The sequence below is a fragment of the Rhinopithecus bieti genome, unplaced genomic scaffold (genome assembly GCF_001698545.2).
Source record: "Rhinopithecus bieti isolate Rb0 unplaced genomic scaffold, ASM169854v2 scaffold_3875, whole genome shotgun sequence".
NCBI classification, from domain to species: domain Eukaryota; kingdom Metazoa; phylum Chordata; class Mammalia; order Primates; family Cercopithecidae; genus Rhinopithecus; species Rhinopithecus bieti.
The window spans coordinates 2,537,830-2,549,583 of NW_016804422.1; the positions used below are offsets into that span (position 1 = coordinate 2,537,830).

Below are 11,754 nucleotides of genomic sequence, written 5' to 3' on the forward strand. Positions count from 1 at the left end.
TTTGAGACGGAGTCTTGCTCTGCCGCCCAGGCTGGAGTGCAGTGGCCGGATCTCAGCTCACTGCAAGCTCCGCCTCCCGGGTTCCCGCCATTCTCCTGCCTCAGCCTCCTGAGTAGCTGGGACTACAGGCGCCCGCCACCACGCCCGGCTAGTTTTTTGTACTTTTTAGTAGAGACGGGGTTTCACCGTTAGCCAGGATGGTCTCGATCTCCTGACCTCATGATCCGCCCGTCTCGGCCTCCCAAAGTGCTGGGATTACAGGCTTGAGCCACCGCGCCCGGCTAGAACCTTTTTAAATGAAATTTTATGAAGAGTCCCAGTACGTGAAATAGATAAGTGCCCAGCCATGGCTGTATTTTGAATGTCCCTGTGGACAAGCTCAACAGGAATGGAATAATAGTGCGTCTACCACCAGCAAAAACATGGTTTCTGGGATTCTTTTTTTTGAGATAGGGTCTCACTCTGTCACCTAGGCTGGAGTGCAGTAGCATGGTCATAGCTCACTGCCACCATGCCTAGCTAAAAAAAAAAAAAAAAAAAAATTGTAGAGATGGAGTCTCACTTTGTTGCCCATGCTGGTCTCAAACTCCTGGGCTTAAGTGATCCTCCCACCTTGGCCTCCCAAAGTGCTGAGATTACAGGCAGGAGCCACTGTGCCCAGCCTGGGATTCATTCATTTAACAATCATTAAACAAATAACCAAGGCTGGGCCTGGTGGCTCACGCCTATAATCCCAGCACTTTGGGAGGCCAAGGCGGGTGGATCACCTGAGGTCAGGCATTTGAGACCAGCCTGGCCAGCATGGTGAAACTCTGTCTCTACTAAAAATACAAAAATTAGCCAGGCGTGGTGGCAGGCACCTGTAATCCCAGCTTCTCAGGAGGCTGAGGCAGGAGAACTGCTTGAACCTGGGAGATGGAGGTTGCAGTGAGCCGAGATCACACCATTGCACTCCAACCTGGGCAACAAGAGTGAAACTTCATCTCAAAACAAAACCAAAAACAAACAAACAAAACAGCCACTATGAGCTGGGCCCCTGCTGGGCACTTGAGTGCTGGGTCTGCCTGATCCCATTGCCCACACTATACTGCGGTGCTGTGTCCAGCTCTGAGTACCACCTTTAGCATGGGCCAGACCAACCAAAAATATTCAGATGGAAACAGATCAGGAAACAGCAGTGCTGAGCTCAGAGATGAGATGGTTTCAGATATATTCAGCCAGTGGAATCATTCCAACATAGAAACTGGCCCTTTGGTAGAGTGCTGAGAGGCAGACTGGATTACTGGATGAGGGGGTGGGCTGGCTGTGTTCACAGTTCTCCCCAATCTTGTGGCTCTGGAATCCCAAGGGAGGAATTTATGATCAGTGTTCATTCGCTAGGTTCACTGTAATACTACTACCCACAAACCGTTAAGAGGAACAGGCCACCCCAGATGCATGCTAAAGATGGCACAATGACAGGCGGAGACTCCAGCAAGGTCAGCCTGTGGGCCGCAGATCCTCCCCACATCCTCTGCTTCCTTAGGGAACCCACTGAACTTCAACGTGCTTGTGATATATGGTCTTCACCTTACCCACATCTCAGGTTCAGAGGCCCCTTGTCTTAGCCCTTGTTCTGGGACAGGGCCCTCCTCCACAGAGGTTAGCAGCCTCCTTTAATCATGTGTGCCTTCTGCTTACCTGTTGTTCAGAGGCAGAATTAAACCAAATAAACCACTTCCTTGGTTCTTCCATTTGGTCCCACTTCCCATCACTTCAGAACTCCCTGAACCAGGCCTTAGAACTAACTAGTGTAGATAAGACAAGATGTGAGCAAAGTACAAGAGACACGGGTTAGACCTTAACAGGTCAGGTGAGACCCACAAAAAATCATGACTCCTATGCTGCTTTATACCTGGGCAAGAAATCAGAGGAAGTGTTTTCGGCTAATTTCACCAAAACCTTAAGGCACTGGGTCAGGACACTGGCTTGAAGGTGACCTATTGCTGCAGAAGAGAAAGCCAACAGGTGAAGAAGCATCTTCAACAGTGGGTGCTGTCCTTGGTCGTCAGCAACCCCCCTTGGGGCTGAGGTCATATCTCCATCACTAAACCTGTGAACCAGGCTCCCATTTCCTTCCCCAGCAGCAGAATCTGCCCCAACTGGTGACAGTAATAGGGAGACCACTGCTCCGCTGTGGCACACCAGGTGCTGAAGAATGCTAAGTGCAGTCACAGAGAAGCCTTCCAGGATGCACACTGAGTCCTCAGGGTTGGTCTCTACCCCAGAGCTCACGCGGGAGGAATGTGTCGGTAAGTCCCCAGGTGCTCCGCTTCTCTTAGCAGCTGCCAAGTCCTGCAGGGCCTGGCAGTGTAAGCCGATGAAGAACTGTACAAGGGGGAGGAAATGCACGGCTCCAGGAAGCTGGCAGAGTGGGAAGGCCCTTCTGCCTCCCTCTGCTGGGTCTCCATCATGTGAGCACTCATTCCTAGCAACCAGATTCAGTCCAGTGAATGCCAGGTTCTGTGCTTCTCTCAGGGCTGAGAGGGAAAATGACCCATCCTGAGAACCTGTGGTCCTGAGGCCTGACATTCCAGCCAAGGTACTGGCAACAAACACAAAGAAAAATAGATAAGTGTGGGATGGAGATAAGGTCAAGGGCCCCAAACAGCTTGCCTGCCAAATTCTCCAGGCTCCCTGCCCTTCCCACAGACTTCCCAGGCTGGCCAGGGCCAGAAAGGAATTTGCTTCCAGGAAGCTCCTTCCCAAACAAGCTTTCCAGGAGTCTTATGCTTACCTGCCAAACCCTGGTGGCTGCAGGGGGGTGCCAGCAGGAGACTCAGAACTACTACTCAGGAGGTGGCACAGGCTTAGGGATGACCCTGGGATCAAAGGCTGCTTCAGGAGCAGGTTTATCAAAATGGAACCTGTAGAAGACAAGGTGACTCTAGAAGGTTCTGACATGGGAGATCTTTTCTGTGGCCTCAGAAGGAAACAGTAAGGACTCTTTGGATGCCAACTGTCCTCTAAGTTGCCACTAAGCCCCAGGAAGATGCCTGTGGGTGTGGAAGGCTCTGGGACATACCTGCCTTTGGCCCTTTCCACTTTATAAAGTCTTCTGCTTAAGCCACATACTTTACTTCCCTGGACTCCCTGAAGGACTGCCCAGGGTGCCGGTTCTCAGAGGCCTGGGCAATTCTTCTGCATATCACTCAGAGCCATGCAGTCCCCTGCAGGAGAAGCAGGGATTCTGGTACCTTGAGTGTTTGATCTCTGTCTCCAGCTGTCAACAAAGCTTTTCTGGGCCTCTTCTTGTTTTATGGAGTCACCTCTCAGACTGTGGGTCTTACTATCTGAAATGTGATAAAATGTAAATCAAAATTTGAGCACAAAAGCATGGGCATATTAGAAACTTTTACATGCAATGAGTTTAAAACACAGGCTGTTCTACTTCTTCGACCTTGGATCAAACAAGAGCCAAAGCAGCTCAAAAGCTCTGCATTTTTTACCTTTCTTATGTAAAACAGGAACTCATACAAGGACAGGAAAAGAAAATCAAGCTGTTTGCCTCACTCAAAATGAGGCAGTTAGATAAAACAGTAACCACTAACATTGACATGGTGCTTGTTATGTGCTAGACACTGTTCTAAGAGCTTTACACACATCAGCCCATTTGTTCCTCAGTGACCCTACAAGTAGTTATCATTAGCTCTGTTTTACATATAGGGAAACTGAGGCACAGAGATTAAAGGACTTGCCCAAATTACATAAGCCAGTAAGTAGCATTACTGGGACTCACATCCAGGCTACTGGGCTCTACTGCCTGCTTGTAACACTACTGTACACTGCCACTTTAGCTGCTTGATTCCAAAAATGTAAGTGGGCTGCAGTTTCTTAGAAGTGTGTGATGGCCAAGGATTTGAAAGGTTGATGGTAAAAAGAGGGTCAATGTATCTGATTTATAAGATACACTGACATAGCAGTCTGAAAACCTACTGATGTTAGATTGTCTCTCTCTAAAAAACAGCAGCATCCCCTCAACCTGGACTGAGTTATAAAAACTCAAAAGCTGGACTGCAAAAGGAAAAAAGAGGCTGGGCATGGTGGCTCATGCCTGTAATCCCAGCACTTTGGGCGGCTGAGGTAGGTGGATCATGAGGTCATGAAATTGAGACCATCCACGCCAATATGGTGAAACCCATCTCTACTAAAAATACAGAAATTAGCTGGGCATGGTGGTGCGCACCTGTAGTCCCAGCTATTCGGGAGGCTGAGGCAGAAGAATCACTTGAACCCGGGAGGCAGAGGTTGCAGTGAGCCGAGATCACGTCACTGCACTCCAGCCTGGTGACAGAGTGAGACTCCCCCTCAAAGAAAAAAAAAAAAAGAAAAGAAAAACAGGTTCCTGCATACTACTGATGGTTTAAAAATATGCCCACAACCATGATGGCAGGTGCCTGTAATCCCAGCTACTCGGGAGGCTGAGGCTGGAGAATTGCTTGAACCCGGGAGGCGGAAGCTGCAGTGAGTCGAGATCCTGCCATTGCACTCCAGCTTGAGTGGGTAACAGAGTGAGACTCTGTCTCCAAACAAACAAACAAACAAACAAAGCCCACAAATGCTTTGATACACTTCCCTTCAAAAGCTATAGCTTAGTTTCCCCTCCTTGAGTGAAGCCCAGACTCAGTGATTTGCTTCTAACAAACAGAATGTGGCAGAGGTGATGCTGTGTGACTTCCGAGGCTAGGCCACAAAAGGATAGCTTCTGCCTGGCTCGCTCTCTCTCTGGATTTGCTGGCTTTAGAGGAAGCCACCCACCAGGTTATGAGGATACCCTGTATCCATGTGCAGAGGCCCATGTGGCAAGGAATTATACTGCCAGTCATGTGAGTGAGCCATCTTGAAATAGATCCTCCAGCTTAAGACAAGCTTTCAGTGATTCCAGTCCCTGCAGAGATTGTCCCCACTGTGCCCTGACAGAATTGCTGATCACAGAAATTGGAAGAAAATAAATAATAATTGTTTTAAGCCACAAATTTGGGTAGTTTGTTATACAGCAATAGTTGACTTATAGACTTACCCTCTCTGCCCACCAGAGGCTTGTATCCTGACTCTGTCTGGCAGGGGTGGGGAAGGGACATGTTAGCACTAAAAGACTCCTTTGTAGGAAAAGATGTTTTTCCAAATTGTGGAGAACATGCTTCTGGCTTTATAACCACAGAAGGGTTTTCCTAGGACTGGAAAAGTTAACTATGAAAGCAAAGTAATGATTCTACTAAAACAATTCAAAATACCTGGTTACAAAATTTCTAACAAACTTTAAACTTTTCATATCTAGGTATTTTAACCAAAGGTTTTATCTATTATGTCTACCATTCTTTGTCAGGGAAGCAGTGCAAAATTCCAGGCATTTGGTTTTCTTTTTTAAAAATATTTTTAAATTTTAATTTCCCTATAGAGATGGGGTTTCGCTAAGTTACCCAGGCTGGTCTGGAACTCCTGAGCTCAAGTGATCCACCCACTTTGGCCTCCCAAAGTGCTGGGATTACAGGCGTGATCCACCGTTACTGGCCAATTCCAGGCATTTTGATCCAAATCGTTGAAAAGTCTTTTACTCATTTTCATATTTTCTAATCATCCAAAATATAATATTAGCCAAAATTCCTTTACTATTCTTTATTATCACTATTTCCAATTCCACCAAAACTTTTTTTTTTTTTGAGACAGAGTCTTGCTCCGTTGCCCAGGTCCTGAGTAGCTGGGATTATAGGCACACACCAACATGACCAGATAATTTTTTTTTTTTTTTTTTTTGGTGAGACAGGGTCTCACTCTGTTGCCCGTGCTGGAGCCCAGTGGCACAATTATGGCTCACTGCGGCCTCAACCTCTTGGGCTCAGTGATCCTCCCACCTCATTCTTGAGTAGCACAGGAACTACAGGTATGCAACCACCACATCTGGCTAACTTTTTATTCTTTCTAGAGATAGAGTTATTTCTAGAGATAGAGTTTCACCATGTTGCCTAGGCTAGTCTTGAACTCATGGGCTCAAATGATCAGCCCACCTCAGCTTCCTAAAATGCTGGGATTACAGGCGTGAGCCACCAGGGCCGGTAATTTTATTTTATTTTATTTTTTAGTAGCAATGGGGTTTTGCTATGTTACCCAGGCTGGTCTCGAACTCCTAGCCTTAAGCAATCTTCCTGCCTTAGCTTCCTCTGTAGCTGGGATTGCCTGTGTAGCTACCATGCCTGGTGCAAAATATCTTTTCAATGTGGAACAAACATTTTTTTTTTTTCTGGGACAGAGTCTCGTTCTGTTGCCCAGGCTGGAGTACAGTGGTGTGATCTTGGCTCACTGCAACCTCTGCCTCCAGGTTCAAGTGATTCTCCTGCCTTAGCCTCCCAAGTAGCTGGGATTACAGGTGCATGCCACCATGCCCAGCTAATTTTTATATTTTCAGTAGACACAGGGGTTCACCATGTTGGCCAGGTTGGTCTCGAACTCCTGACCTCCAGTGATCTGCCCGCCTCAGCCTCCCAAAGTGTTGGAATTACAGGTGTGAGCCACTGCGCCCAGCCAATGTGGAACAAATGATTTTTTAATAGTCACAAGACTTCCAGGCTGTAATCCCAATAATTTGGGAGGCTGAGGCAGATGGATCACCTGATGTCAGGAGTTCGAGGGCAGCTTGGCCAACATGGTGAAATCCCGTCTCTACTTAAAAAAAAATACAAAAAAAACTAGACTGGCATGGTGGTGTGTGCCTGTAATCCCAGCTACTTGGGAGGCTGAGACAGGAGAATCACTTGAACCTGGGAAGTGGAGGTTGCAGTGAGCTGAGATCATGCCACTGCACTCCAACCTGGGCAACAGAGTGAGACTCTGTTTCAAAAAAAAACTTCCAATAGAATGCAAAGAATTTAAATAGAAAAAGGGTTATCAAAATAAATATCAAAATTTTGATAAACCTATTAAGTATGTTGAAAACTGAGCAACTTCTCAGTGCTAATGTCTTTATGTTAGAGAAGCAGTGTTAACCCTCTGATCTGATCATATAATGCTGAGGTCTTTCTGTTACTGATGTGTGAAGAGGATCCCCTCAGCTCTCTTGTCTTATGTGGACAATGCAAGGCATGGAGAGTTCAGTTTCACACACTGCCCATTATGAGCAAAGGCAGCAGAGTGTTCAAAACCAGAAGATGCCCTGACAGTGTTCAAATCTCAAGGCTGGGCCAGGCACAGTGGCTCATGCTTGTAATCCCAGTAGTTTGGGAGGCCTAGGCTGGCAGATCATTTGAGTCCAGGTGTTCGAGACCAGCCTGGCCATGATGAAACCCTATCTCTAAAAATACAAAAAGTAGCCAGGTGTGGTGGTGCATGCCTGTAATCCCAGCTACTCAGGAGGCTGAGGCAGGAGAATCACTTGAACTCGGAAGGTGAAGACTGCAGTAAGCTGAGATCACACCACTGCACTCCCATCTGACAGAGTGAGACTCCATCTCAAAACCACCACCACCACAACAAAAAACCACAGCAAATTTCAAGGCTGATACTGATAGTGCCAGACATCTCTGTAAGGCAGAGGACAGGACAGATCATTAACAAGTTGAGTTCAGGCACGGTGGCTCATGTCTGTAACTCAGCACTTTAGGAGGCCGAAGTGGGAGGATTGCTTGAGCCCAGGAGTTCAAGATCAACTTGAGCAACGTAGTGAGACCCCGTCTCTGTATAAAAACAAAACAAGGCCGGGCTCGGTGGCTTACGCCTGTAATCCCAGCACCTTGGGAGGCCGAGGCGGGTGGATCACGAGGTCAGGAGTTTGAGATGAGCCTGGCTAACATGGTGAAACCTCATCTCTACTAAAAATACAAAAATTAGCTGGGCGTGGTGGTGTGTGCCTGTAGTCCCAGCTACTCAGGAGGCTGAGAAAGGAGAATTTTTTGAACCCAGGAGGTAGAGGTTGCAGTGAGCTTGAGATTGTACCACTGTACTCTAGCTTGGATGACAAAGTGAGACTCTGTCTCAAAAAAAAGAAAAACAAAAAAGTTGAGCACATCTGACCACAAAGGATGGGGCTGTTGGACAAGGGTCCCCAGACGCAAATAAGAAAACATATTCCAAGTAGCTGGAACTAAAATACACTCATGCTTGCAACAAAATCAGTTAAACAAATTACATAAAAGTAAAGACTGGCTCACCCCCAAAATTTGGAGATAATTTCTCCAGGTCTTTCTTTTTTTTTTTTTTTTTGAGACGGAGTCTCGCTCTGTCACCCAGACTGGATCTCAGCTCACTGCAAGCTCCGCCTCCCAGGTTCATGCCATTCTCCTGCATCAGTCTCCCGAATAGCTGGGACTACAGGCACCCGCCACCTCGCCTGGCTAATTTTTTTGTATTTTTAGTAGAGACAGGGTTTCACCGTGGTCTCAATCTCCTGACCTCGTGATCCACCCGCCTTGGCCTCCCAAAGTGCTGGGATTACAGGCATGAGCCACTGTGCCCGGCCCATTTTTCCAGGTCTTTCTGGTCCGAAGGAATTATGTTTATAAAGTGCCATACAGCGGCAGCATTTCTAGAGTATGGGCCTTTATGCTGTGATGTCTCAAACCATGCAAGCTTCATCTAAACCACCTCTGAATCCTTCAGGAAAAGAGGATCTCTGTCCAGGTGGCAGGGTCTAAATGACCTTCATTTAGGACCAGCCTGACATTGTTATGCAGATTTTTTACTAAATAATGCAAAACTGAACTATCCCTCCAGCACCATCATTACCTGACATGGGAAACAGAAGGAGCAGCCAGTTTATTTGCACGTTCACTGGTCTGGAGCTTTGTCCTTAATTCATTCATCTCTGCATCTTTAAACTGGAGTTCAGACTGCAATGATTGGAGCTGGAAGGCAAAAGAAATATGCTTGTAGTGGCCCCATCATATACACAAAAACATCTCTGGGCTTCAAAATCACAAGCCAGTAAAAGACAAACAATGAAAAAATACATATGAAAATCTGCTGTGACATAAATGTTCTAAAATATCAAACATTAGTTTTCTTTCTGAAAGACAATATGGTGCTCTAAAAAGATACTGGACTCTAACTATTATAAGGGTAGTTTGTGAGGGTTCAAATACCAGCCCTGGCTGGGTGTGGTGGCTCAGGCCTGTAATCCTAAGCATTTTGGGAGGTTGAGGCAGGAGGATCGTTTGAGCCCAGGAGTTCGAGACCAGCCTGGGCAAAATGGCAAGACATTGCCTCTACGAAAAATTTAAAAAATAAAAAAAAGAATTAAATACCAGCCCACCATTTACTAAATGTCTTTGAATTCTAGCTTATTTGAAACATAAAATGCCTGTCTTCATCATGGTTGGGAGGATTAAGCAGAATGATGAGTGTAAAACATGCAGCACAGAGCTTGGTAAGGTGCTCTATGTCAGCAGTAACATACTGACCTTTATTAACCAATGCAATGGTGCACAATTCCAGGTCTTCTTCAAAGTTTGGGCAGAGTATTTGGAATAGTTTACCAAGACACTGTGCAGTATAGAGACAACTGCTGCTCTGGCCTGCAGGTACCATAGCCAACAGTAACTGCCATCATTCCCCAAGCACACTCTGTGCCAGGCCCAGCACCAGAAACAGTAAGTGCAAGAATGTGTGAGTCTCCCAACAACCTTTCTGGTTATGTTTTGGAACAGATAAGGGAAATGAGCCATGGAGCTTAAATTATTACCTTGAGATCACCGCTAATGTGTCATGAAGCCTGGATTCAAATTCAGGTTTGTCTGACTGCAAATTCCTTGCTCTTCATCACTTATACAGAAAGTTAACTATTGCGGCTAGTGTTGGGCACAGGTAAGTGCTTACAGTTTGCCAAGTTTGCTGAATGAAACAATGAGAGAATAAGATCCCATGTCCTTGAGATTGAAGCATGGGGAAGTGCTGAGGGAAAGTTGTGGTAGGTACTGGATACCTATTGTTTTTCTTCCCAGAATAGCATTTTCCTCTCCCTGAGAAACAGGCTGGGCATGGTGGCTCATGCCTGTAATCTCAGCACTTTGGGAGGCCAAGGTGGGAGGACTGTGTGAGCCCAGGAGTTTGAGAACAGCTTGGGGAATATAGCGAAACCCCGTCTGTACCAAAATTTAAAAATTAGCTGTGCCTGGTGGTGCGTGCTTGTAGTTCCAGCTACCTGGGAGGCTGATGGGGGAGGACTGCTTGAGCCTGAGAGGTCAAGGCTGCAGCAAGCTGTGATTGCACCACTGCACTCTAGCCTGGGCAACAGAGTGAAACCCTGGACCTTTTCCCCCCAAAAAAAAAAAAAAAAAATTCAGTAATTTCCCTACCTCTGACTATTTTATTAGAATGAGAGCTGTCATTTTTTTGCTTTTGGTTATAGCAATTGGCCAGGGACAGACACTTAACTCAAGTTAGACCAATCAGAGCCTTTCTCAGAATTTTAAAACTTGCAATGAGGAAGCCTAAGTCTTTTTTTGAGACAGGGTCTCGTTCTGTTGCCCAGGCTAGAGGACAATGGCATGATCGTGGCTTACTGCAGCCTCAACTTCCTGGGCTCAAGCAATTCTCCCACCTCAGCCTCCTGAGTAGCTGGGACTACAGGTGCACACCACCATGCCTGGATAATTTTGTTAATTTTTTCATTTTTTTTTTTTGTAGAGATGAGGTCTCACCAGTTGCCCAGGCTAGTCTCGAACTTCTGGCTCAAGTGATCCTCTCGCCTCAGCCTCCCAAAGTGCGGGATTGCAGGTATGGGCCACTGCACGTGGCCCTAAGTCTTAATTCTGCTCTGTATTTACAAAATATGAGCCCAGGAGTTTCTGGAGAATACACCCTCTACCATAATGATAGAGCCTTTTTATAGCATAGAGAATAAAAATGTCCTGGCAAGATTTAAGTCATTTAAGGCCCCAGCACACCCCTGTTCTTCCAAGACTTGGATATGGAAGCCAATACATTTCCTTTTAGCCTAAGCTAGGTCAGTTGAGTTTCTGATCTAGCAAAAGAGCCCTAATGTAAGCCTGTTTCTAGAAATGCTAAGCTAGTTATTCGTTCCTGCCAAGACCAACTACCACAGCAAAATAGAGTTGCACCTAAATCCCTTTCCAAAACATATCCAGACACTGGAAGAAGAGTGCATGGCAATTAGATGATAGCAGAAAGTATTTAAGATAAACAAATGTTGAAATCTCCCTGGAAGATTTACAGGCAACCCTGGTCAAAGGAAATCAGTGGGCAGGCAAAGCTGGTGCAAAACAAATGCTCTGGGTCACCTTTTTGGAGAATTCCTTTTCTTTGTCACTGAGTGCTTGGGTTTTCTCTTGCTCAAGAAGAAAATGTGATCTTCTCTGTTCCTCTAGAACAGATTCCGTCTGATGTAGTGAGTCTCGCAAAATTTTAATTTCTCCATTCTTAATGAGAACTTCTTCTTCCATTACTTTCATCTGTAAATCCCAAATTAACCTCGTGAAAACTTTGTAAAAGAAAACTACTTATGTACTTTGTTTTTTTTTTTTTTTTTTTGAGACGGAGTCTCGCTCTGTCACCCAGGCTAGAGTGCAATGGCACGATCTTGGCTCACTGCAAGCTCCGCCTCCCGGGTTCACGCCATTCTCCTGCCTCAGCCTCCCGAGTAGCTGGACTACAGGCGCCCGCCACCACGCCCAGCTCATTTTTTGTTTTATATTTTTAGTAGAGACGGGGTTTCACCGTGTTAGCCAGGATGGTCTTGATCTCCTGACCTCGTGATCCGCCCGCCTC

The 11,754-nt window shown here is 46.2% G+C and overlaps 1 protein-coding gene across 1 annotated transcript in view; it reads right to left on the reverse strand.

Moving 5' to 3' along the window:
• ATRIP (ATR interacting protein) overlaps nt 1-11,754 on the reverse strand; it is a 26,370-nt gene that overhangs the window by 3,708 nt on the left and 10,908 nt on the right. Inside the window, 7 exon segments of the mRNA XM_017868168.1 lie at nt 1,895-2,584; nt 2,777-2,906; nt 3,237-3,332; nt 5,060-5,210; nt 6,020-6,026; nt 8,755-8,873; nt 11,268-11,438. Coding sequence (XP_017723657.1) covers nt 1,895-2,584; nt 2,777-2,906; nt 3,237-3,332; nt 5,060-5,210; nt 6,020-6,026; nt 8,755-8,873; nt 11,268-11,438 — 1,364 coding nt within the window.